Source organism: Cornus florida, unplaced genomic scaffold, assembly GCF_030987335.1.
Source record: "Cornus florida cultivar Cherokee Brave unplaced genomic scaffold, ASM3098733v1 CherokeeBrave_3.0.0_Hap2_Chr07, whole genome shotgun sequence".
In the NCBI taxonomy this organism is placed as follows: domain Eukaryota; kingdom Viridiplantae; phylum Streptophyta; class Magnoliopsida; order Cornales; family Cornaceae; genus Cornus; species Cornus florida.
The window spans coordinates 11,695,294-11,722,785 of NW_026775577.1; the positions used below are offsets into that span (position 1 = coordinate 11,695,294).

General features: G+C 34.7%; 1 protein-coding gene across 4 annotated transcripts in view; it reads left to right on the forward strand.

The window, feature by feature from the left end:
- The window catches only part of LOC132266251 (valine--tRNA ligase, chloroplastic/mitochondrial 2), a 37,920-nt gene continuing 10,428 nt past the window's right edge, over positions 1-27,492 (forward strand). The window contains exons 1-22 of one of the 4 annotated variants that reach the window (XM_059767105.1): positions 1-172; positions 754-838; positions 2,145-2,271; positions 4,695-4,778; positions 6,455-6,549; positions 8,498-8,589; positions 8,936-8,989; positions 12,213-12,265; positions 12,361-12,428; positions 14,387-14,462; positions 15,428-15,511; positions 15,989-16,137; positions 16,242-16,359; positions 16,470-16,586; positions 16,911-17,131; positions 18,086-18,175; positions 20,353-20,464; positions 21,967-22,077; positions 22,203-22,340; positions 23,573-23,623; positions 23,706-23,818; positions 26,750-26,897. In XM_059767105.1, the coding sequence (XP_059623088.1) occupies positions 43-172; positions 754-838; positions 2,145-2,271; positions 4,695-4,778; positions 6,455-6,549; positions 8,498-8,589; positions 8,936-8,989; positions 12,213-12,265; positions 12,361-12,428; positions 14,387-14,462; positions 15,428-15,511; positions 15,989-16,137; positions 16,242-16,359; positions 16,470-16,586; positions 16,911-17,131; positions 18,086-18,175; positions 20,353-20,464; positions 21,967-22,077; positions 22,203-22,340; positions 23,573-23,623; positions 23,706-23,818; positions 26,750-26,897 (2,316 nt within the window). In that variant the 5' untranslated portion in view covers positions 1-42. Of the gene's footprint in view, positions 173-753; positions 839-2,144; positions 2,277-4,694; positions 4,779-6,454; positions 6,550-8,497; positions 8,590-8,935; positions 8,990-12,212; positions 12,266-12,360; positions 12,429-14,386; positions 14,463-15,427; positions 15,512-15,988; positions 16,138-16,241; positions 16,360-16,469; positions 16,587-16,910; positions 17,132-18,085; positions 18,176-20,352; positions 20,465-21,966; positions 22,078-22,202; positions 22,341-23,572; positions 23,624-23,705; positions 23,819-26,749; positions 26,898-27,492 lie in introns of those variants that run through there. The other 3 variants (XM_059767107.1, XM_059767108.1, XM_059767109.1) reach the window with 3 other exon arrangements.

Here is a 27,492-nt window from a genome sequence, read left to right on the forward strand (position 1 = left end):
TTTTATATTCAGTTCCGAACCACTCACTTTCCAACCCCTTCAATGGCGTTGGCAAACCCTTCGCTTTGCTCTGTTCACAGACTCAATCCTCTTCTCTCCTCTCAACGACGTCGCTCTGGGCTTCGACTCTCTCAATTGCATTTCAACTTGTTGAAAACTAGATTCTTCGCTGGTAATTATGCTATAAACTCATCGCTCACTCTACTTGTTTTCCCAGAAAGTCTTGAATTTTGATCTTCTGTTCTTTTATGGTTCCTGAGAAAATCGTGGAAAACAAAATTAGTAACAAACCTAAACTTCTACATTTCTTTTCATTTCACTTTGTTTTGTTGCAACCAAAAGGAATGTTGAATTTTGATCTCGCTGTTGTTGTTTGGTTCCCGAGAAAATCGAGGAAAAGAAAATGAGTAAGAAACCTATACTTCTACATGTTCCGATGTCTTTAGTTCTGGATGTCTTTAGTTGCTAAGTAAACCCAAAACTCAATGCTGCCGGATAATTGTTCAAGACTTATTATTATTATTTTTTAATTTTCCTCCACAAATTCTCAAATTTGCAATTTTTTATTTATTTATTTTTATTTCAATTTGTTTTCTTGGCAACCAAACGTAACCTTGAATTTAGATCTTGCTGTTGTTGTTTGGCTCTTTTACATTCCGATGTCTTTAGTTAATTGTTGAAGACCATTAACTAGTTCTTTTACATTGCGGTTGATTTTGATTATAGATGTATTTATTTCGTATGGAATTTCAGTTGCTGCATCAGAGAATGGTGTATTTACTTCTCCAGAGATTGCAAAGTCGTTTGATTTTGGTTCTGAGGAACGGATATATAATTGGTACCTCATCTTCAGAGCTAACTTGTTACTGTTGTCTTTTGATTTTAATTATGTTTTGACTTATTATTTGTTTCAACATGGTCATAGAATTGGACTTCTAGACACATACATTTGACATACAAATTTGAGTTAATGTAATGTGGAATGTCCTATGAGGTGTAACCACCTTTTATGAGTTGTAAGATCAGTGATGGTGTTGTGCAAAACACTTAAAAATATGTTGTAAATTTTCCATTCATGTCTATTATATATTTTTTTCTATAAGAAAAATTAATACCATGCACATGGCAAAGACAAGTGTAGCGTGCAACAAAAATCATTTAGTGTTTAAATGAATATAATTGTAGAGAAAAAAAGATATAATAAAAGGAGTATTCTGCATAAAAGAAATTGTTTATACGATATCTATTGATCTTCATCTTTGGAATTACGAAATTATTAATGTAGAAGTTTGGTTCAATGAACCATATTTTTATATTCATCCAAACTACATATACATAGACACATTTTATTTTGTTGTGTCCTTAGTCATCACTTTGTCTTTTTTCGTACTTCTTTTTTTAGAATTTGTCATGTTGTGTTCATGACCATGTTGCATAGGGTTTGCTGAGATGTCCCTAAACTGTTGATGAGTAATTGACCCTCTTTTAGTCGACAAGAAGTTGGCCCCATCTTATCTGAATCCATCACTTTTTGGATTGGCCTTCTTAGTTTCTGTTTAAACTCTGCTTCCAATGTTTTGACTAAATCTCAAAATTTCTGCTTACAATGATTTTGTTGCCAAGCACCCTTGACCCCTAAATTCATCCAACTGATAAGAACTGATTGATCATCCTCTGCTATCACCTTGCTCAAACCTATATAAGTATATAGTGAGCTCCACTTGGATTAGGTGTTGTAGAGGAGCTAAGAACTCCTTTTGAATTTAAAAGTTAGAAAAATAAAACAATGTAGAAGAAAAATTTGGCAGTTAAAAGAGCTGTTACTGTTTATAAATTCTGAGGTCATTTTTTTTTTTGGAGGTGGAGGATTGTTTGAGGCAAACCCCCCCCCCCCCCCCGTGTCTCTTATTCTGTACTTTTTCCATCAATTGGCTTTTAGCTTTATTTTGGAAGGATTTTTCATCATCCTATATGCTGTTGACAAGTGTGCTGCTTGCATTTGCAAATCACCACATGCCTACTTGCAAAAAAATGTTTTTGTGTGGAATGTTTTCTCCCATGTTAAAATTGATAATGCTTCTGCAAAAAATTTCAATTCATAATCTATAAATATAATGCATTAATGTGTAAGTGTTGGTTGTTAGGTGGGAGTCTCAAGGGTATTTCAAGCCAAATTTCGACAGGGGAAGTGACCCATTTGTAATTTCAATGCCGCCTCCTAATGTTACTGGTTCTCTGCACATGGGGCATGCTATGTTTGTGACTCTTGAGGTTGGGTAAAGTGGTTTCTGATTGCTCGAAAAACAAAATTTTAACTTCTTACTAGGTTGTTGCTAGTCATTATCTGGACCATATCAAAGCCATATTTCTGATTGCTAGATTTTATATCCAGGACAAGTATTATATATATACTCTTGAGTTGTTTGGTCATTTATTGACTAAGATGAATGCTGGTAGATCATTGCCATTTAGTTTAGTGCATCACAAATTTGCTTAGTTTCTATTGTGAAGTAGTTTATATCTTAACCCCCCACGGGGTAGCTGAGTTGGCATAAGGTCTCTATGCATGATTCAGAAGTCTTGCGCTAAGTTCCTGGTCCGTCAAAAACCTTCTTGGGTTTATCTGATACCCATGGGTTGGGGGAGATTGCAATTCAAAGAGATTAGTCGTACTATACACCCTCCACTGTACAAATTAGAGAAAAATGTAGTTTATTTTTTTGTTTATAATCAGTTATTATTTTTTGAACCAGAAATTGACGCGCCTCAGTTAGAACCTCACGAGCTGCGTCATTGCCCCAAGTGCAATCAGTTGTTATCTTGTGTGTGGATTGTTACGTTTTAATGATGTGAATGAACTTGTTCTAAATTTTCTGAGTGCTCACTTGGGCAGATCAGGTGAATGATACAGTTGATTCATTACCTTTAGTTGATGTAAAAAACTGAGAATAATGGTTGAAAGAATGTTGAACAGTTGTTATTAGGTTATAGTCTTAAGTGAGGTCTTAGTTGTACTTGGTTAATGTACTTTGGATTTGATAAACTAATTTCACTGTTTTTAGTTAGAAGTTGCAAAGAAAAGAAAATATTTAAGGAGTCTGAATTATGAGGTGGAATTTGATAGGAGAAAGTATGCTTAATAGATAGAATGGTTCCATAAAGGATACTAGAATCTAAGGATCTATGGTTCAATGTAGGAAACTAGAATCTAAGGAAAGTAATGTTTAACTGACTCAAAGTAGACGGGATTATGGTTTGATGAGTTTAGTTTAGAGAAGAAGTGGTGCGATGTTTTGTGAGATTGCTGATTGCATTATTTGGCTAGTGGAAGAGGTTCTTGGAGAATCTTTTAAAAATGACCATCATCTAAAGAAACTTGGTGGAACACTTGCACACACGAGGAAATAAATTTCTTCTTACACAATTTTGGCAAAAGGAATAGGGTGAGAGTAGTTCAGAATAGAAAATTGTCAAAAAAGAAGTTACACTAGATTCTAGAAAAATGGAAGACAAAATTTAATGATTACTACTATTCGGTTTAAAAAATAGGAAAAGTCATGTACGAACTTGCCAAGGCAACATAAGGGAGAAGGTAAATACACTGATCATGCTGAGTGCATAGAAGTTAAGATTGATTGGTTTGTGAAGGATGAAGAAACTGATGGACATTGGAAGAGCTTCTTTAAATAAAACCAATCAAACAATAAATGGAGCATTGGTTTTTTCAAGGATTTTGTTGTTTCTCTGAGATCCTTGGACTTTTGGTTTTCTTTTAGTTTTGCTTAGCCATCTAGTGCACTTTTTTGGTTGCATTTCAATCTTGTCAATTTTACTAGTTATATTATTATTGAATCAGTAACTCTTGGTTCGACCCTAGGTCTGCAGTTTCTTTTGAATTTTAAACAGCTCGAGGCACAATATGTCTGACTGGAATTTTGCTTTAAAACTCAGTGACTTAGTTTCAGATTATCACTGCTGCTATTGATATATCTGTTAAGTAGTCATGTTGATTTAGATTAAAGACTCTGATTCAGACAAAAATTTAAATTAGCAATTTCACTTGGTGACTTGGCAACTCAGTTTTAGAAAGTCACTACTGCTGTTGCTGTGTTTGATTAGAAGTTCTGTTGATTGGAGACTCTAATTCAGAATTGTAATGTAAACCTGATATTGTTGCCTGCTTGTCTGTTGCAACTTGTTGCATGAAAGTACTGATTCCTCTTCACTTCTCTGTTCTGAGTTGGAATTTGGTTGTTTCTTTAAGTCGAATGTTCTGTCATCCTGTGTTGTATGGACTCTCCCTTTTCCCTCCACATACGCATGTTGAAGTTAGATGAGATTGTAATGGCCATGGCTACAGATACCTCTCTGACACACGAACCCGTATGAGACACCCCAATCCTCAATGTATGATAATTGAAGTAGAAGACGCTGAAATTTGATAATAAGGAAGGTTTAAACTTCTAAGATAGAATCCCCCTATTTCCACCATATCTTATTTAATTTAATTTTAATTGTGTATACCTTAAAAGACGATAATATATCATACATTATGCTTTACATAATATATAACGTATTAAAATGAGCAGCATGTGTTTATGTATTTTAGCTAACGATGATATTTTGGTTTTTCTGCATGATCATTCTCAACAAAAGGATGTCCATATTTTATTCAATTATGGTTTGTTTACCAGGATATTATGGTTAGATACCATCGTATGAAGGGGAGACCTACATTATGGCTTCCTGGCACTGATCATGCTGGTATTGCAACTCAGGTTTGTTTGTAGATCTAGATGCTATAGTTTTTGGCTGGTTTATTTATATGTTTTATTCATTATTTGGCTACCCACCTCAATATTGTGTGCCACATTGAATTTCTGTCAACCACTAATGGTATCAGAATCTTGCCTAATTGATTCTTGAAGAGCCTCTTCAACTTCAAGAGAGAATAGTTGTTTTCTAATATCGCAATGATGCCAATTCTTATTTTTTGGGTTGAATTTATTTTGTTTTAAACTATTTATGGGAGTAATTTTCAGTTTACTTCTTGCATGCTGCAGATTTGGTTTAATTGCATAGTCAAATAATATATTCATTCTTCTCCGTTTTACTCAATGCATCCTTATGAAAATTGTGAAATACAGTATCTTAAAGAAAATTGTTGTAGTACAAAAGTTTGATTACTATGGCTATGCTACTGACCAAATTCATACCTCATCAGTCAAAGAGTTATGGCACCTTGATATAGACAATTGCAACCACTACTAGAAGCTATAATTTCAGATCAGTTTATTGATATATTGTATTCATTTTTCGAGCTCTCAACTTCAATATCTTCCCTCCCTACCCCGCACCTTTTTTTTTTTCCTGCCAACCACGTGTCAAAACCTTGTCTACTTAATTCTTGAAGAGCTACTTCAATTTTAAGACAATAGTTTTTTGGAATGATGTTATTGCACATTCTTTGGGTTAAATTTTGATTGTTTAAAATATCGTGGTAATAATTTCTAGGGTAAATTACCCTCAGACCCCTTGAGGTTTTCACTTTTCAATCCCAGATTAAACTTAGACCAAAATCACTCCGAGACCCTGGCAGAGTTACTTACAGTCAGTGTAAGCAAACGTTCAAATTGAAATGTCCATAATGCCCCACCTATGTTACATGGACTCGGGCAAGTGTGTTGGGTACGGGTATGCATACTTAAAATTGGACTGCTACACATACTAAGTATGTGTAAATATGTAATTTCACTACAGTGAATGGTACTGGCATTGCATAAAAAAAGTTCAGAGGGAGCTAACGGCGCACTAATGGACTGGACCTAATTGTTACTTTATACAAGCCTTAGTGGAGGTTGACCACACTTTTGACCAAAGTTTAATCTGAGGGTGAAAAGTGAAAACCTCAGGGGGTCTGAGGGTAATATACCATAATTTCTAATATAGGTTTTGCATGCTGCAAATTTGATGTAATTGCTTAATCAGATAATATATTTATTTTTCTCCATACGTAGCTATGAAAAATGTAACATGGAGTACATTAGCAAAAATTGTTATGTGAATGAAAGTTAAACTAATATGGAAACCTGGTACCTGATCTTCATGACACTAAGTCAATGATAAGAGGAGTTGTGGCACCATGACGCAGAAATGTTCTGATTTGGATGAGAAATTTATCAATTCCATTTCTTTGTGAAATAATTTTCATCTAAATATTATCTTATTTAGCAAAAAAAAAAAAAAAAAAAATCATCTAATATGTAATACAGCTTATATTTTACAAGTTCATGGCTAATGTCTCATGTCTCTGGTTTTTGTCCTCATTTCTTATAGTGCTATTTCTCGCTTGCTTTAAAAAAAAAGTATGTGGCTAATGAAATCAATCAGTTTTCCAAACTTACTTTTTATTCTTAAAAAGATTTATTTCAAAGGTAATTTCTCTTACTTTCAGTTGGTTGTGGAAAGAATGCTGGCATCTGAAGGAATAAAAAGGGTTGAACTGGGTAGAGAAGAGTTCAAAAATCGAGTTTGGGAATGGAAAGAGAAGTATATTCACTTATCCCGCTTTTAATTACTTATTGTGATCTCCTTGCTGCTAGATGTCTTTACATTCATGAATCCTTTAAAATCCTGTAATATTGCTTTCTCGAAAAATATTTTGTTGCTCTTTCAAATCTTTATAAATTACTTCTTCAACCAAGTTTGTTGCATATTTGGCTGCTGATAGATATTACTTAATCGGCTGTTCTAGCTAAGTTTCATTAGATGTTCAATTTTCTCTAACTAAGGGAAAATCAGATGGTGCTATCTGATGAAACTGAAAATTATAAGAGCTGAATTTTAAGCAGTAATTGTAAATTGAGATTATTATTAATTTATTTTTTGAATTTTAAGTGTTCAGCATTAAATGATAAGTGAACTCATTGTCACTTAAAATTTTGCCACATTTTAAGCGGACTTATATTTTAAATGATATTCAAAATGCATTATCAAACACACATAATTGGTTTGAACTTAATTCATTCCGAATTAAGTGCTGAATTGGGTTATCAAACAGCACCGACTTTCAGGACTGTTCCATGGACTGTTTCAGGACTGTGATGATTGGGTTGTTTGGGATCCCGTGGGTTATGCCTAGATCCTCTAGAGGGTTGATTGAGGCTTGGAGAGGATTTTCAGTGGGGGCTGTCATTTGGGACGCTTGGAGGGCTATGCCTCTTTGTGTTTGGTGGTGTATTTGGCTTGAGAGGAACCAGAGATATTTCGATGGAAAGGAAAAGCCTTTCTCTATGCTTAAGTTCTCTATTCTTTCCACTCTTTTTTGTTGGGTTTCAGGGAGAGATTTTAGATCTGTAGAGGAGTTGGTTGTTTTCTTGGTCTCTCTTTGAAGGCTTGAGGTGTTTTTGGCCTTGCTTTGTCCTTGGGTTTCGCTTCCCTTTTGAGCGGTTTATTCAATAAAATTTACTTTAAAAAAAAAAAAAAAAGTTCTGTTCCATGGACTTTATTACAAAAGACTGGAAAACCATATGACTTATTAGGAGAAGCGTCAAGTTAAATTTTTTATGGATGTTCCCTGGGCAGTCCAGGACAATCAGGCATTGGCAGGAGGGATGAAGTTGGGGAATTTTTGTTTGAATTCTCTTTGCCTTTTAATTGTGCAATGGATTATGCCATAAATGCTGAAGTCCTGGATTTACTGTTGGGCTGTAAAATGTTAAGAGCAAAGGTTGCACCAACATCGGAATGGAGGAAAATGCTAGTGTTTTAATTTATTGGATGGAAAGTAGCTGCAAGGTTCTTCATATTATGCTCATGGGATGCATGAAGTCATCAAAATCATCAACATTTCTCAAGATGTGGCCTCCTATATTGCTTGGGCACAAGGATCGGCTAATCAAGGAGACAGATTTCTTGGTTAAGCATGAGGCCAGTTTGTTCGAAGTGTCCCCCGGAAGGATATATTATCCTTGAATCTTTAATCTTTTATTTATTTGATAATATCTCAAGTTCTTCTTAAGAAAGGGACAATAAAATCCCTCCTAATAACTGTTACTGTAGCATGAACAGTATTGCCGTTGTAACTCATGAACTGTATTGCTGTTGCAAATCCATTTCATATTGTGTTTCACATTGTGTTTATACTATAATCCAGTTCCCCCATGTTTCTTGATTAAATAAATTTCTATATTCAATGTCATTGTTATAAAAGACTGAGGGAGTTTCAAGACATTTTTAAAGAGGTAAACTATAGCCACCTGCAATCAGAACACAACGTTTTGTGCTCAAAAATTCAAAAACACCCTTAGGTATTTGTTTTACTGTTCCATCTTTCTTCAATTGACAAATTTGGCAGATAGCACACTTCCCATAATCCTAGAAATGATTTATTTTGTTGTGCAGAATTACTGGCACATAAGATGGATAAGCTACTAATTTGGTTGCAACAGATCGGATTATATTTTTTGTACTTAGATGTTCTATTTGTTATTTTGAGGTATGGTGGAACGATTACAAATCAGATTAAGAGACTTGGTGCTTCTTGTGATTGGAGCAGAGAACGTTTCACCCTTGATGAACAGCTAAGTCGTAAGACAGATTTCTATCTAGTAAAACTTTTTTTTTTTAAAATTTTTTATTAGGTAATATACTCACACACCTAAGTCACAAACACACACACACGCATGCACACTTTTGCCCTTTCTAGTAAAACTTCAGTCAGCCTTAAATGGATGTATTGGAGTTCACACTGGTACAATAAATTTAATATCTTATTGTTTTTTATGTAATATAATTTTTATGCTCGTCCATGGCTTGCAGTTTCTTAGTTATTTGATACAGTTTTCTGTTTTCTACTAAATGCTTCTAAAGCTGTCTTTTGATAACGAATTATATTCAAACTTTTTCTGAGTTCATGGTTTTTTAATTGTTGCAGGAGCTGTAATTGAGGCCTTTGTTAGGCTTCACGAGAAAGGTTTAATCTATCAAGGTATATACCTATTTCCATTTTCACTGTGCCCATAGTTGCTGGTCACCAGAAACTCATAGCATAACCTTATTCTTTTCTCTATTTTCTTTTTCTTTTCTGAAAGGGACTTCCAGCTGTTGTATAGCATCATTTGTTGTCAAAATCCTTGGCTTACGGTTGTTATGCTGAAACCACAATATGATGCCATTTGCAACATCTAGCTTTGAAATGTCCTTCTTTTACCTTGTCTGTTAGATATATATATATATATATATATATATATATATATATATTTTGGAGGGAGGGGGAGGGGGGGTGGGGCAAAATAAATTTTAACCAAAAGGGAGGAGTTACGGCCTGCAGAAGGACAGTGCATCATTTAAAAGAATAAAAAAAAGGAAGAAAGGAGAATCTATGACTAGGAAGAGAAACTCAGATCTGGCTACCGAATTGGGATATTCATCATTTTTGAACTGCTGCATGATGATGTCGGCTCAGCATAAGACGATTCTAGAGCCCATTTTTACTTCAAACCTAAAGAGCAGGCCATTAAGGGCAAGCCACATACAATCTCACAAGTCACAACAAAGTTGACCATAGGGCCAAGGAACTGCACACCTGGCCTTTATCCATCCATGAGAGTCAATGAATCATCCTTTATAAATGAAGTTGGTCATTCTACTGGAGTTTACTTCATGGAAATCTTTTATGTAGTGTACCATTCAATTCATGCTTGCTTGGAGAAAGGTAGGACAGTGTTCGCTTCATAGTGGCTTCACAGTATCCCCAACCTTAAATGGCCCAAATTCTCTTGCAAAAAAGGAGTTCCAATGATTCTCTAGTAAAGAATGTTTATCCTCTATAAGATATTTTTTTATGTTGTAGAGAATGTTTCTCCTCTAAATGATAGAAGCCTCAATCCAGATGGGATGAGAAAGATATTTCGTTAGAAGTGTTTTTTGAAGCATGAAAGTGTCCTTTGAGTTCCATGTATAGAATGTAAAATGTGACTTTTGTTTGACTTTAGCCCCGTTTGGCATTTTTATTGTAATGAAAAAAGTGCCTTTTTTGGTAGAGCTGCCACAAAATTGCTGTTAGTAAAAAGCATGTTATGTGTTTGGTGATACATTATATAAAGTGTTTGCTAACTATACAATAATGCCTTCTAATGAAAGCACTTTTATTACTAATTTTACAGTAATGACTTTCAATGTAGAGTTACTATATTTTATACCTGTAGGAATTTATAAAAGAATGGATAGAGTTGTCTTTATAAAAAATAAGAAGGGATAAAATTGTCTTTATAAAAAATAAGAAGGGATAAAATTGTCTAAGGAAAACAGTTACCTAAAATATTGAACAATCAGAATGCAGTTTTAAAAGCTAGAATTTTAGCTTCATTCTAAAGCTCTACTGAGCTAAAATTTCTACCACTTAAAAGTGCTTTTTATAGTTACCAAACACATTTAAAGCAATTTTGTAAAGTAAAAGTGTTTTTAAATGGTCCAACAGCATTCCCAAACAGGCTCTTCAAGGGAAAGGCAGTCATTGCAGTGGTGTAGCTTTGAGGTTGAATAAGGTTGTGGTATGATGGTTTTAAGAAGCCAAAACGCATTTGTGGGAGATAACAATCTTTTGATTGGGTCATTCATGTAAGTTGGAGAAGGATTGTGATGTTGTGTATGTATCATCGAAGTCATTTTTGGTTATGGTTAGTGGAAAATTTTGTATTGAGGTTCAAATGAACTTAGACCAGGAGGTCCTTCCTCCTTTGCTCTTTATTATTGTGATGGAAACTCTAATAAGTTGAGACATGGGAATATTAATGGAAAATTGGTTGAAGCTTAGTGCTGAGGGAACTATAATACTGTATACATTAGCATGGTTGGGTTTATTTGTCTGAGTTGTAGTTTTTCACTGTTTTATTGGTGCACTTCTTTCTTTTTTTTTGTTGTTTAGAATGATATCCTATCTTTCTTGTACTTTGTCAGTAGGTTCTTCAATAAAATTTTCTCTAGCTGGCTATCAAAATAAATATATAAAATAATATAGTCAGAAAAACTACAATTAACCCATGTCTACTTCAATGTCAATAATTACCTCCCCCTCCCCAAAAGAAATAAAACAAGTAAATAAAAAACAATAGAGGACCCATCCATTCTTTCCATAAGCATACCTGTTCTTTCCGTTGTTGTTCTTCCCCCCACCTTCTTTTGCCTGCCAATTCTTTCCATGTGCAACATCATTAATCCCATTTTTTCTCTTTGTATGTGACACCTAACGGTCCTAACCCTTCTAAAGTTAATTGGAAGAAAAACCAGACCATTCTTATTTGGTTTTTTTAATGATTAATAATGTCCATGAACAAAAGATTTCAATGTGGTCATAGATATCTTTTTGTTGTCAAAAAGGTTGATGGATGCACTAATTGATCAATGAGTTTTTCCATTGGGGGAGTTTTATGAAGTATTCGCCTATTCGGACATTTTTCTTCGCCAGAAATGGCACTATGAGATAGCAAGTAAGCCTTTTCTTAGTAGCTACAGATTTGAATCACTCATGGACTTCTAGTTTGCTAATTCTTCATACTTTTACAATCCCACTCTGAGGAGAAAAACTTAAATGCTCCTTGTGTTATGATGACATGGTATTACAGACTAATTCAACACGGACACATAAGTAAGAATGCATCTATTTTAGAGGGACCTATCACTATGTGTCAGTATTTAATTAGTGTGTGATACCATGTCATCACTACACCAAGAGCATTTAAGTTTTTCTCCACCCTGAGAGGGAGGGGGCTAGTTTTCCCTGTTCTGCAACTGTTCTAATATCATGGAGACAAATTGTGAAGGATGGTAGGTTAATAAAATTTTCACCTTCTTCATTTTTTCTCCCTTCCCAATGAGAAGCGGTCAACATGTCATTAAGATGAAAAATCCTTGATAATGGTATTCGACAAGAAAATTAGTTGGAATTTCAACACTCCTGTCAAACCCATAATATCAATAGCATGCGGAGCTAATTCAAACCACCATGTTATCAACTCTCTTAACATGAGAAAAGCTGCATTGCCAAAACCCAAACAGAAAAAATCTTGAATTTTTCTATGACCTTAATGCCTTGTAATAGAAATAAGAGTCATCTTCCAAGCACATGGCAATAGGATTTTAAGCAATTGCTTGATGTATCATTGGTGTCCTGAGTGTAGTAAGCAATAAAATGAAGACACATTTTCTTGCAGGATCTTACATGGTCAACTGGTCCCCTAATTTACAGACGGCAGTTTCAGACTTGGTATGTTTGATTTGGTGTAACGTGTGTATTACTACTGTTGCTGTTCTATGTCTGAAATCTTAACAATTCACATGAACCATCTTTGTTGTACTTAGGAAGTAGAATATTCTGAAGAACCTGGTACTCTGTACCATATTAAATATCGTGTTGCTGGAGGTTCAAGGTAATTACAGACAATCCACACTTACATTTTGCAAAATATGTTGATTCCATTTGTCATAGTTGTTATAAATGATTCTGTGTTGATCTTTGTGTAATGTGGTAAGTTGATTAGTCAAACGTCAAGTTTGCAGGTGCAATTTCTCCAGATTGTGCTGCTTTAAAAAAACAAATCCAGCACTTAAAAACGATTTTGATAAGTAATTCTACTGTTAAGTGTGTTTGGTAACATAAACTCAAGTTTCACTTAATAATAATTGATTACTTAAAAGGATTCAAGTTTTATGAATTATATGAACGGGAAGTTCAATTATCACTGAATATGCTTAGTGAGAATCTGTCTAAAGTTTTTTTTTAATTAGGACCCATTTATCCTTAAAAGAAGTCAAACATTGTAATTTCAGCACTTGAACTTTTGGGGCTTATAAATCAGTTAATAAATATTTCATAACTTATTTCTCAGTTTTATCAAACGGAAACATATTATCTTGTTACTTACCAAAAAAGACAATTATCTTGTTTTGTATTTCTAGAGTTTGTAAAGTGAGCTAAGTGTCAACATTTAACTAGGCGCCAGCCCATTTGCGGTACTGAGTGCCCTTGAATTTGGGGCGTTAGTTAGGGTTGGGCAATTTGTCCCGACCCGGCGGGACAGGTTTGATGGGCCATTAATTGAAATAGGGGTGGGTAAGCGTTAGTAATTTGAACACAACTCTAGTTTGCGGTGGGGACATGTTTAGAAGTCTCCCACTCCGGTTATATAGTGATATTACATAAATACCCTTATTTTATATTACTCAAATTATCCTTATATATATATATATGCATATTGGTGTAATCTGAATGTTTCATACCCTAACAAACCTAATGCCTCTCTAGAACTCTCTCTCTATGCAAAAAAAATGGCTTAACCCAGAAGAGTCCTCTCTCTCCCCAAAAGATTCCCCTTTCTCAATACGCCGTTGCCGAATCCAGTTGTTCAACCTCTCCAAAAAACACCATCTCTAGCAACCGGTCACGCTGCCTCTTTCTCAAAAGCGTCATCTTCTCCAGAAGCAAGTCTCACCACTCTGATTTCTTCCAAATATGCGATTGTTATTTTGCTATTATAGTTTAGGGTAACACAAATCTCTCTCTTCATATATATATGTATGTATGTATACTAGTAAAAATGCATGTGCCATGCACATTTTGTGATACTTAAATAGATTATAGATTAGTAATTGTATTTTTTTTACAAATATATAAAAATATATATCTAAAAAATAATGTCAATATGTTTCACATTTGGAGCTAGCATCAACTTTTTGGTTTCTAAAAATTGACATGGAACAAAGATCGTCGTGATCAAATCCACTCCACAACATTTTGAATTTTTTTTGTTTGGACACAAAATCACCATTTTTTAAGTGTTAGATTAATTTAATTCATTCTAGAAAAGAACCTTCAAGTCTGAATGCTAGAGACAAAATCTGATAAGCAGGATGGTGCTTTGGAATTTTACTGAAATGACCTGAAATAAACTGGATGATCAATTCAACTTGCGTGGAAGGGTTCCTTACTCTAAAATAATATCATTCCTATCTCTCTACCTATCTGCAGCCTTATTTCCTTCTAGTCCAGTGTGAGAGTGAGATTTCCCAGATTAAAATGTTAAGAGCAAAAAGAAGACCAGAATTAACATGAGTTGAGATAATAAGGAAAGCTGTGGCAGTGTGTGGTTTAACTAAAGCTATGGCTATGGATAGTGGATTGGTAAAATAGGATTCATGCTGGGTCGTAAATTGCTGGAAGTAGGTTTCTGCTTTGATTATTTCAAATTGTTGCTAATATGTGAATCATGTTACTCATATGTATATATTGTTTTCATTGAGTATGATGTCTGTGCCTAATTTTTTTACAGCCTCGATAAGATTTCATTACCCGTGCTTATTGATGTTATGATTTTTCTTCTCCATGTAGGGATGACTTTCTGACAATTGCAACAACACGCCCGGAGACTTTATTTGGCGATACAGCTATTGCAGTGAATCCTCAGGTAGGGTCTCTTGGTTTGAACAAGTTTGTAGGTGATGGAAAGGAGGGTTTATTGGAAGTGATTGTTCTTGTTAGAATGTATGTTGGCTTATTTTCTGTATTTCTTATTAGGGCGTGCTGGCCATTTTACTGAACACTATTTTTGTTATGCATATACAAGTGAGAGGGGATCATTTTCTCTTTCTGAAAAATTTCCCAATCACAGTCTTCTCTGTTTCCTTCTTTTTGAACACTAATTTCAACAGTTCTTTTGTTTACATATCAATTAATTTATATGCCATATTTAAAATCTCCATAGAAATTTTGAATGTAATGGTGGTACAGATGTTTAATTTTATCTAATGTCAATTTCTGCTTAGGTTCAAATGCTAGTTGCTTTTATGCACTTCGTCTATAGAATTTTCTCAAAAGTAAAGGTTTTAGCTGAGTTAGTGTTCTATTTACTACACTTCCAATGTGATATTGTGGAAAAACATTTTTAAGATCTTTCAATTATTCCAGGGATTAGTTTTAGATATTCAAAAGAAAATTTGAATCTGGATCCTACACAAACCCAAGCAAAAGGGGAAATGTTTTAAAATTTTAATGCTATGTTTTACGAAAGTTCTTATGTCTGTACTTATAGTTACTTTCCAATTAGCTATGCAATTGAATCATGATTTTTCTCTTTCTGTTAAGGGAATATGTGTTGGATGGTAAGTTTAGTCTTATTCTCTGTATAAAGACTTTTTTGCCATTAAGAGAGTCCATGTAACACAGCTTTTGAGAAGGATCCTTGCTATGAAGCAGGGCCATATATTGGATGCATCACTTTGTCTTGGAATATCTACATTGGATGCATCAGTTTGTCTTGGAATATCTACCGCACTGTTAATTCGCAGTTGCCTTTAGTTGTAACTTTCAATGATCTAGGCAGGTTTTTTTGAAAATATTTAATGCAATGCTTTATTGATTACTGTTTTGCAGGATGAACGTTATTCAAAGTATATTGGAAGGCAGGCTATTGTACCCATGACATTTGGCCGTCACGTGCCTATCATCTCTGACAAGGTATGAGCATTCACTTGTCATGTATGCTGCCTATATTTTTCTTTGTGGTCAATATGAGGTTTGAAGCCTATGTGCATTTCATGTTCAAAAATTACAGAGTGAATTTCTCTTTCATTTCCAAACTTGCTTAGGCTAAAAAAGCCAAGGGCATAGAATGGATAAGTTGGCATCTATATTGAGGTTCACATTTTGTAGTTGATTACATGACACTGCAAGCGTAGTGACTAATAAGATCTAAAGTATCTTACTCATCATAGGTCTGAGACTGTTGATCCACATATCTGCTTTTAATATTATCTTCACATTCTGATTCCATTTGTAAAATGGAAAAGTTTTCATAAGGTAAGAAATATGTTGTGATATGTTGAAAATTTCAGTATTTTTTTTTTGGCTTCCTAGTGGTTATTCCTTGAGGTAATTTTGAATTCTGAATTGAGAACTTTGTTTCTAAATATACTGAGACTTGCTAATGTGCAGTATGTTGATAAAGAATTTGGAACTGGTGTGTTGAAGATAAGCCCTGGGCATGATCACAATGACTACCTTCTTGCTCGGAAGCTAGGTCTCCCTATACTTAATGTGATGAACAAGGATGGAACGCTTAACGAGGTTGCTGGACTGTACTGGTAATATTATGGAATTGATTTAATTCAGTTATTGAAGAAATTTTGCATTAAAGAAAGATTCTTATGATCTGCCTGATACATGGCAACTGCACTTACAAAATCAGTGGCCTTGATCGCTTTGAGGCACGGAGGAAATTATGGTCAGATCTTGAGGAGACAGGCTTAGCTGCCAAAAAGGAACCCCACACTTTACGAGTTCCCAGATCTCAGCGTGGTGGAGAAGTGTGTTATTGTTGCTATTCCCTTACTCTTGCAAATTTAAGAATGGAACTTGGTTAAAGAGACGCTGCTTTCACCTGTTGTTGTTCTCATACTGATTTTGTCCTAATCAGATAATAGAGCCACTAGTGAGCAAGCAATGGTTTGTAACAATGGAGCCCTTAGCTGACAAGGCCCTTAAAGCAGTTGAGAAAGGGGAAGTAACTATTATGCCCGAAAGGTTTGAGAAGGTCTGAAGATTTATTTTCTCTATTTTGGCTTCACATTGACTCTTATATTTTGCTTCCGACTTCTTTTCTCCATTGTCCCCCATTATTATGGGGTTGTCTCAACTTCATACCTTGAGAAACTGTATAGCTGCCATCCTGCATTATTGGCTTACTGTTCACTAAACCATGTACCTTTGAATTTCTTACCAAGTAGCATTAAGATGAAAAATATCATGCCATGGATAGCCATTGGTCCTGTCAACCTTTAGTTATTTTTCCTTAACTGTATCTTTACATTAAACTATACATGCTTTAGCTTACACGTGTTTTGGTTGTTGATTATAGATATATAATCACTGGCTATCAAATATCAAGGATTGGTGCATAAGCCGACAACTATGGTGGGGACACCGCATACCAGTTTGGTACATTGTGGGCAAAAACTGTGAAGAAGAATATATAGTTGCTAGGAGCACTGATGAAGCTCTTGACAAGGCTCGTGAGAAGCATGGAAAAAATGTTGAAATATATCAGGATCCAGATGTTCTTGACACTTGGTTTTCGAGGTTCGTTTCTAAAGAGTACAAGTCATTAACATCTCTTTTATGCTTTCATTTTGTAATGAAAGTTTTGAAAATACTATATATCAAAAAGCAGGAAATTCTAAAGATACTACAAGGTCTTCATTTTTTTTCCTCTCATTGAGTTGGCATACAACTGCATATTTGTGTGTGTGTTTATTGAATACATATGTATGTGTTTGTGCGTGTATAATATCATCATCATCATCATCCTTGCCTTTATCCCATATTGATGGGGTCGGCCACAAGAATTCTCTTTTTCCATTCTTTCCTATTATATACCATGTATTCTCTTAAGTTTAAATCGTTTTTATTTACTTCATCCCATGTAAGCTTCGGTTAGTCTCTGTCGCTTACCTTCTAAGAAAACAACTCTTCCTCTTTTAACTGCTGCATCATCGGGTCTACGTTGTATCTGGCCATACCACTTAAGTCTACTTTCTCTAATTTTATCAATTATAGGCTACACCTAATGTTCCCCTTACACGTTCATTATTTATCTAAAATTAAATAATCAATGACTAAAATTAGAATTTTAATTTAATTCAAAAATATTTTTAGAAGTCTGACACCAAAAATATTTTATAAAAAAATATTTTCGAAACATTTGCCAAATATCAAAAAATAAAAATAAAATAAAAAATTCTACATGAAAAAATATTACATAGAAAATATTTTTACGCTGAAACAAACGGAGCCTTAAATTCAATAGATCAAAGCTATGAAAATTCAGTAACCACTGAAACAATATGACCATTAAGAGAGGCTTTGCAGCAAGCAGCAGCCAAAATGGGGAGTCTGTTGCAAAACTTCTTTTTGTATATTGTGCTGTCAAAACTTCTTGATGTTAATTTTATTTTTTACTTTAGAGTGATTAACGTACATGCACATAATTATATATAACTGCTTCCAAATTTTCCTTGTTTGCTTCTTTTTTAGTGCACTATGGCCCTTCAGTACTCTGGGATGGCCAGATGTTACTACAGAGGATTTTAGGCGGTTCTATCCAACCACTGTGCTTGAAACTGGGTATGTACTTCCTTTGCTGACTTTTGCTTTGTTTCTTCTTTGCCTTTGTTTCTTCGTTAGGGTTCATTGTAGCTTAATTTACTTTCAGTGATCCAAATTGTGGCCCATATTCTAGAGCATGAAGTAAAATAGTTATTTGTTTTTACCAATGGGCATTAGCCCAGATGGTATGAACTCTTGAGTGTTCGAGCCTGGTTAGGGGCAACATTTGTGGGTGTGTGCGCGTTTGCTTGAACTTTCGAAAAATAAAAATAGAAAATATTTCTGTTTCTATTCTTAGGATGGAAGCTCTAGGGATATACTGCAATACTGTATTTTAACAGAATAAAACCGTTGAGAAGCACACCCTTTTTTTTTTTTTCCCCTCTATTCTCTGGGCGATGCATTTGGCAAAGAAGATAAAATTTGGTTTTCCTGGAATATTAATTTGTGAAGACAACTTTGGAGAAGCCTGGGAACAATTGAATGGATTTTGAAACTGGGAAAAATCAAGATTGGAATCAGAAGCAATGCATGAATGTCAGTGGGAGACAACTTTGAAAGACCAGATAAATACAACCAGATGTAATTGCTTATCTATTTTAGAGTGGAAAAAATGTAAAGCATGGAATAGAATATCAAAATATAACTTCTTTACGGTCGTTAACTTCAGGGCCTCGTGGGATTAGTCAAGGTGCGCGCAAGCTGGCCCGGACACCCAAGATTGTCAAAAAAAAAAAAAAAAAAAAAAATTAACTTCTGTAACTTTTAGTGGTGAACTCTTTGTACAGCAGAGATGGACGCTTTATATCTTGTGTTGCATGGCTGTTTCATGTTTAGATTACTTGTTTCATTTCCTGCATTTTTTTCCTTTCCTGGGAACCGTGGAGTAATTGAAATATCTTTGGATGGTAAGCATTGAGATACTTTAATCACATGAAATAATTGACTGCTACTGCAGTATAGCAAAATGGGTGATTTCTTCATATTTAATTTTTGAAGACCATTTAGAAGCAGAGAATTTTATTCTCTCATATGGGAAAGACTATTTGTTTGTGTCACCTTTATATGGCATTGTGATTTTGGTTCTTGTTCTCCATGATCCATGTAAAGGTGACACAAACAAATAGTCCTTCCCTCTTTATAAGGCACTGTGATTTTGGTTCTTATGTGGAGTCAGGGATGAATCTAGGAATTCATATGAGGGGGGGGGGGGGGGGGGGGGGGGGGGGGGGGGGTGGGGGGGCAAATTTATATAAATGGTTTTTTTCATAATTTCAGTGGGGTCAATTTTAAAATATTATTGGTATAAATGCAAAAATTATATAAATTTAGGGATATAAAATGTAATAATAAAAAATTTCAGTGGGGGCGGATGCCCCTGCTGAGCTCTTCATAGATCCGTGCCTGTGTGGAGTGTACTTACATTTTGCTTCTCCTTTGGGTGGTTTTGCTGGATTGTTTCTCTCTTTTTTTGTAGCTTCTGGATGTGCCTCTGGTACAAATTTCTGCCTTTCCTTTTTCCTTAATAAATTATTTTCTTTTGCACACATATGAATGCCCACATGTTTCATTTCATGGTCTTTTCTCTTACTAAGACTCTATGCCCTTTTGGTAAACTCAAGAGAACAGATTAAGTATCAACTTTGCAGTGATACTGGATCATGATGTCCTAACAATAATTTGCCACTTGGATCCTTGTTCACCCGAAGTTAAATTGGAAAAAGCCTGTCAACCCCTTGCTTGGATAAAGGGTAGACCCAGTGCACGAGGCTCCCGCCTTTGCGGGGTCTGGGGAGGAGGGTCATGCGGAGAGGCTGTTTCCCCATGACCAACTTACAATGGAGCAACCTTACCATTGCAGTGATACTGAAGCACTATAACTTGTAGCTTCTACATAATAGAAAAATTATTTGTGGTTAATGACTGATGCTAATTGGGTTGGTCTATTAGAAGCTTGGAGTGTATTCTAGCTTCTTGGCTCTGGTTAGCAAAAATGTGATAAATCTGACTGTTGGTGCCCATATTGTATTAGGCAGGGACGCTCATTTAATGCTAATGAATAGTGTATTTGTTTTTGGTAATATTGATTTATGGTCACTTCTTTCTTTCTTTCTTTTTTCCGTGCATATTCGCTTAACTTTCCATGCAGACTTTTTTCCCCATGAATGTTGATTTCTATTGTTGCACATGGACAGGCATGACATATTATTTTTTTGGGTGGCACGGATGGTGATGATGGGAATTGAATTCACTGGGTCTGTTCCTTTTTCGAAGATTTATTTGCATGGACTTATCCGGGACTCTCAAGTGAGTAGAATGCACGAGTGAGGCTATTGCTTCAAAGTGGATATTGCATTTGGTTTACACGCAGCACTCATAGGTAGAACAATTTAGCAAGTCATGCATGTAGATAACCTCAACGGGGGTTGGGTAGGTGGTGGAATTTTTTTTTTTTTTTTTTTTGGGGGGGGGGGGGGGGGGGGGGGGGGGTTGGTGTTTTCTTTCTCGACTCCTTTTCTTTGTCAATGTTTCTTGGTTGTCTCTCTCGTTTCTCGTTTCTGTTTCTCATCATGACAATCTTCCTTGGGCATTTAATGACAAACCTTTTTACTATATTCTCATTCTTATATTCTTATCAGTGTGATTATTTGGAGCAGCTGTTTATGTCTAATCATTGACATTTTGTAGTCACTGTATCATTCTCTGCAGCAGGGTAGAGTCCTCCATTTATTTATTTTTGGTTCTGTGAACTTGGGTTCTCGCCTTCGACCACAGGGAACTATCATTTATTAGTACATAAAGGCTTTTTGTTTAATGGAATATGTTCTGGTTAACTCTGTTTTTCCTGGATTACAGCACCTAGAAGGAAATTGTGAACTTCTTAGCATCCAACGAATTGTGAAGAGGATTGTGCATTTCTTTTTGGGCAACTATGTTGAGGTCTCCAGTTTTTGGGGTTGGGGTTCGAATGTTGAAGGATGACTGAGTTGGTTTGGTCCTTATGAGTATTGCCTAGTTCACAGCCTCCCACTTCCCCCTCGTTTTGACAAAATATTCCATTAATTTAAATGAAAGCATTGCTTCCCACTTCTCCCTTGTTTTGAAAAAAAAAAAAAAAAAAAAAAACGAATCTAAATGAACAACGCATTGTTGCTCTCCATGAAGATGAAAGATTGACGCACATTTGCATCAAATTATAGCTTTATGCTTCTTTTCATAATTTTATGAATTTGTGGGACATAGGGTGGGTTTTTTAGCTAGGCTGTCCCATATTGTTTACTGCATGTAGTTGTTAACAGCTCAGGTATATTAATGTATCATATTTGTATCATGATGAGGTAAATTTTATGTAGGATTTGACTTGGTTTAGAATGAATCTTAAAAAATCAATAATTTTTTTAGTTTTGAACGATAACACTATTTCTCGTGTATATCCTCCTGTACATGGAAGAAACTTAGGGAAATTGGCTATACATGGAAGAAACTTCTGATTCAACATCCATTAGTTTTGAACGATGAATGCTTTGTATTTTTCCTTCTTTTTTGGTCCGACGGTAAGTGATACTCACCTGGGTTGAGGACCCTACACATATACACCCCTGCTTCTGCCAAGAGTTCCATGTTTAGTGATCAGAAATATATGTAGTTCATCATGTCTTCTTTCTCTTTTTAATAGGTTTACAGGTGCAGGGGTGGATATCATGGTCCTCTTTTTTCCACAACTGTGTTCAGTTTTCATGCTTCTGTGGTTGACTCTCTTTTTCTTGTACCGCTGCATATAAAAATTGCCATATGACAAATTGTTTCAGGGGCGAAAAATGTCCAAAACATTGGGAAATGTCATAGATCCGATTGATACAATCAAAGAGTTTGGCACAGATGCTTTAAGATTCACACTTGCTTTAGGAACTGCTGGTCAGGTTTGTCTTTTGTCTTAAAAAATTTTAGACTGCATCATCATGCTTATGCATCTTTGTTTTCTAAGAAGAAGGTACATATCTACATAAATTGTTCATTTGTCAATGATTGTGTCACTTTCTTGCAGGATCTTAATCTATCCACTGAGAGATTGACTGCTAATAAGGCATTCACTAACAAACTATGGAATGCTGGCAAATTTGTGTTGCAGAATTTGCCTGGTGACAGTGATATACTTGCTTGGGAAACTCTATTGGCCTACAAGGTTTGTCCTCTAATTCACTTTTGAGGTCAGTGAAATGATATTATCTGACCAGTTTTAGTATTTTCTTTATGTTAAATACAAGGGAACTTCATTTGGTTCTTAGCACTTGTTAAGGTCTTGTAAAGGAAATCATGCAGTGTACGGTCGTATCATTAGAATATTAAATGAATGATAACATAATGTAAGTTTTATTTTGGTCGTTACAATTGTATAGGGTTTGTAGAGTCAACCCTTTAGGATTGGGGATTAAGTACTTTGTTATCGTTGTTGTTATAGATGGTTCCAGGCTCCAATAGTATAGTGGGTTGGGCTGGAGAGTTAGCTCCTTAAGATCTACTTCATTTACTCTTAGTGTTCCCTCTCTCTAGCTCTCCAAGGGACAACCAAGGTGATCACAGGAACTTGAACCATCTGTTTTCGAAATTCAAAGTTTGTATCTTTTGAATCGGGAAGATCACTCTCCCAAAAGTTCTTATTTTTACCCATGTTGAAGAACCAAGTAGAAACCATCTCAAAGTAATTGAGGACACTTCTCAAACCATTTCGTACCAACTATGCTGCCATTACACTAGAGGAGGGTATGAACACTGAGTTGGAAAAAAAAATTGCAGTTTTTTGGTTGAGATAAGTAGGAAAGATATAATAGCATGTAGTTTAAATTGTTTAACTAAGGGTATGGCAAAACATAATCATTTACTCAACCCCAAATAGTTGGGAAAAGGCTTTGTTGAATTGAGTTGAAGGCTACACACTGGGTTGGCATTGCCTGAATTGGAGACAGCCAACTTAAAGTCTTGGCCTGCCCAGCCATTAATTTTGTTTGTCGTGGCCATGACTAGGCCACACTTAAGCCCAAATTTGAGCTTAGGCTGGGTTTGAGATGTGCTTGCCTAGACTTATCTTGATTTAAGGTAGTCCAAAAGTCAATGAAGAAAATATTTTTTCCCTACTGTCAAAAATGAATATCACATTTTATATGTCTCTCCATTAAATTGAATGAATAAAATTAATAAAAGTGAATTAAGTTTAATTGTATGTAGTAAAAATGACTCCAAATGCATACCTTGTTAATATATTACATCCATTTAGACAGCATATTTGCAATTGTTATCAGTGAGAGTTAATAAAGGAGTTGCATATCATTCTGCATTTGGTACAATTATACTGAAAGAGAGTAGCATTGTTTTATACTGTATGCTGAAACAGTTTTGTTTATAATTTCCTGTTTTCAGTTTGATGAAGAGGAGTCTCTTGTCAGGCTACCTTTGCCAGAGTGTTGGGTGGTAAGACAGTTCGTGAATGTGTTTTATGCAGTGCCAATCCATGATTCTCCAATAATTTTGAATGGTACTATCTAATATTCAGGTCTCAAAACTTCATATGCTTGTTGACATGGTCACCACAAGTTATGACAAGTATTTCTTTGGAGATGTTGGAAGAGAAATATATGATTTCTTTTGGGGTGATTTTGCGGATTGGTATGTCACTTTTAATGTTTCAGCAGCTTATTACAAAAAATAAATAAATAAATAAGAGAGCATTGTCCTAACTAGTTGGGATCAGCTAGCTTGCATTTAGAACATACATACTCCGTATAATTTATCTTGTGCTGGTAATTTCTAGATTAGCAAAATTTACTTGTCATGGATACTTATCAATGAATAGTCTTTCAGCTCATAATTCTTCCATTTGAATTTCCAAGTCCAAAATATATATCAATCTTTCAGTTGCATACCTAATTTTCTATGTAAAAATTAAGTGAAATACAAACACAGCTTATGCTTGCTGGACTCTAATGAGTCAAGTTACTGTGAATGTATCAATGTAAAGCAGATTCATGTAGGTTTTCTCCATGATGTGTGGTTATAGTATCCAACCGTTGTTATGGAACAGATCTCTCTATTTGTGAGCTGGATCATTCCATATGTAAAACAATTATAGTCAACTTAATAGTTAGTTGATTAGAACTATTTCATACATTCTGTTTCTTTTTACATGCCAACTTTATAGATAATTACTCTTTTTTAGTGTTATACAGTTGTGTTAATTAATGGTTCACAGTTCAACTTTTAGTGGTTTCTACACTCCAAAAGACACCTGTAATTTGAATAATTTTTTTCTTTCTAAATGAACAAAATGTTTGTTTGTAAAATCAACATAAATCCGTTACGGACCTACCAAAAAAAAAAAACTATTACTGCAGTGGAAGTATGGCGAAAATTAACAGATATGGCACTCTTGATAATGATTCAAAGAGAAGAAATTTATGATATAAGCTTTGTTAGATTCTATTTGTTGATTTAATCAGTTTTAGTGATTAATTCTGTTTTTGGTTTGAAGAATCCAGTTTGGTAAATGGATAAAAATGATTATTACAGAACACCTAAGATTCATTCTTACCAGAGAGTAGAAAAAAAAAAAAATCTAAGATTCATGTCCCTACAACCAACATTTGAATCCAAAATTGTCCCATATAAATAGGACTTAGAAAAAAAATTTAGATTCATGTCCCGACATATTACTTCAATAACCTATATTTATATGCCACTGCTCTAGTTCTTATTACATGACTCTAACAGGAATTGAACCTGGGCTAAGTTTTGACAACTCTTCTAGAATATTATAGTAGCTAGAATGAAGTGAAACTTTTAGCTGCTTTGTTCACTATAGGCCTTTTTGGTACGCAGTTTGTTTTAACCCCGAAACAAAACAATTGTTTCGTTGTATGGTGTTTTGAATAGTAATCGGAAGCATGTTTGGTAATTGCAAAATTTTTAGAAGCGAAAACATAAAAACATGTTTGGTAAAAAAGTGTTGCAAGTTTGAAAAATAAAATGGTTAGTTTAAAAATGTCATTTAAGAGTTTTTAACTTTTTACTGTTCATCGCCACTACTGTTTCTACAGTGCTGAAACATTTAAAAACACCACATTGGTGTTTTGATTTTTGGCCACTATTCACGAAACGCTTTGTCACTGTGCAAAACATTACGAAGAGTGTTTTTTCCACTGTTCACTGCTACCCGACAAAAACAAAAACACCAAAAACAAACGCAAACGAAACAGGCCCTATATTTGTGATTTTGAATTTATGATGCTGATTCTCTGGTCACTACAATTTGAAAAGTCTCAGTCCTCAAGTTGGGATTTTCTTAAAGTACAACTTTGCAAAATGTAATTCCGTGATTAATGCCAAGATGTGCATGCCAAATATCATCAAAGTTCATTTCACTAACTTAAATTAAAAAAAGAGGGGGGTTGGTGGTGGTGGTGGGCGTTGGGGGTGGACTGTTCAGACTAACTGCAATGAGGGCTGATATTGAAGAATTTTTTTTATTGCAAAGTTTGTGACATTTCCACAGTTTAACCTTAATTACACAAATGCAATTCTTGGAGCTCGTGGAGAAAATCTGTATTGAAGATGTATATGTGTTTGTGTAATCAGCCCATGAATAGTTTGCTGGATTTTTGGGTTCATTTATTTTAATATGCATGATAGTGCAATATTTCATATAAAATGTTAATTTTTAGTTTTGAATTGGTGGATTTTTCTTTGATTCAGTATTATCATAATTTTTCCAATTCCATGCTTTTTCCTCTTCGAGTTGTACTTTTTTTTTTGTTTGTTTGAGTTTCTAAAAGATAACAAATAGCAATAATCAAAATGAGTAAAGTTTTTAGTTTGTAACCACAGTTACAAATACTAAGTGAAGGTTGACCGAAGCCTTTGGGGCATAATGTTTAAGTGCTGACATGACATTTAGAATGGAGGTGGCCCCAGGGGTAAATATCATAAGTAAAAAAAGACAGATGTTTTGGACTTGTAATTTGCATGATATATAATTCTGTCCAAATTTACTCTTTCTAGACAAAAAAAAGCTCTAAAACCCCTAGTTTAAGCGGGTACTCAGCGGCTTCCTTTTGAGTCCACTCTGTTTAAAATTTTCATGCTTAAGCTTAAAGGGTGTAGTGTTATCAAGTCACTGGATTTCTGGTTATTAAAATGAGTGCAATATATCCTTAGGTTGGATTAGTGTTGTAGTCTGTGTGATCAGTGAGATCCAGTTCGCTTGAACCACTTGATGTTGTCCTAATTGTTCATTTGTATCCTGATTGCTAATTAATTGTTTGGATTTGTAAGCTGTCACCGTTACTTACGTTTTATGATTCGTTCACATTTCCTTTTGAGCAATGCAATATAATTAGACATTCTATACAAATTTACTTAGAATTTCATTACTCATTTTGGACCTATCACCAAAGGAGAATCGATGTATCTTGTAATTTTACAAATGCTACTGCCTCTTTGTTTTTGCTGAATATTCTGTATAAAAGTTCTAGTAGTTTAACATTTTCCTTTCCCTTTCCCTTTTCTTCTTGAGATGGTTAATTTTTCTAGATTTTCCCCTAGGTATATTGAAGCTAGTAAAGCTCGCCTTTACCATTCTGGAGGTCATTCAGTTGCTTCGGTAGCGAAGGCAGTTCTTTTATACGTTTTCGAAAACATACTCATAATGCTACATCCATTCATGCCATTTGTAACTGAAGAACTGTGGCAGGTAATTTTCTGAATTTAAATTCTCTAGCTATAAATGGTAAATATTTTTTTTGTTCTTCCTATATGATCTTCTATTCAGATATTTTGGGAAATTTCTTGAAAGTTGATATGCGTAAATGCCTCCTTAATAAAGAACGATACAAATCATAGCTACCATGGTCTGGATTAAAGCTCATAATCTGCGATTTACCCTTCAGAATTGTTTTTTTTTTTTTTTTTAATATGCAGACATACAAGAGAGGGTCATTTAAGAAAAATTAGAAATGATTTTTAAAAATTAACTGTAATTGGAGATACGGCTTGTAATAGAAAAGTATGGAAAAAGAGAATTCATATGAGATAAAAGGCAAGGATGGTGATGTGATGATGATGACATGAGAGGGTCATTTTCTGTTTTACTTTTAGAGTTATTATGTGATTATTTGAAAATTTATTTTCAGCATGTGACAGTGAACATAGGAAAACAAGCCCACAAGTAGTAACATGAAGTTTCAAGCTTTTCATGCATATTTATTCTATGGTTGAACTAATCAATGAACAAATCAGTTTGATATACATATGCCATATGTCACCCCATTAGTGTCCTGGCTGTTTCA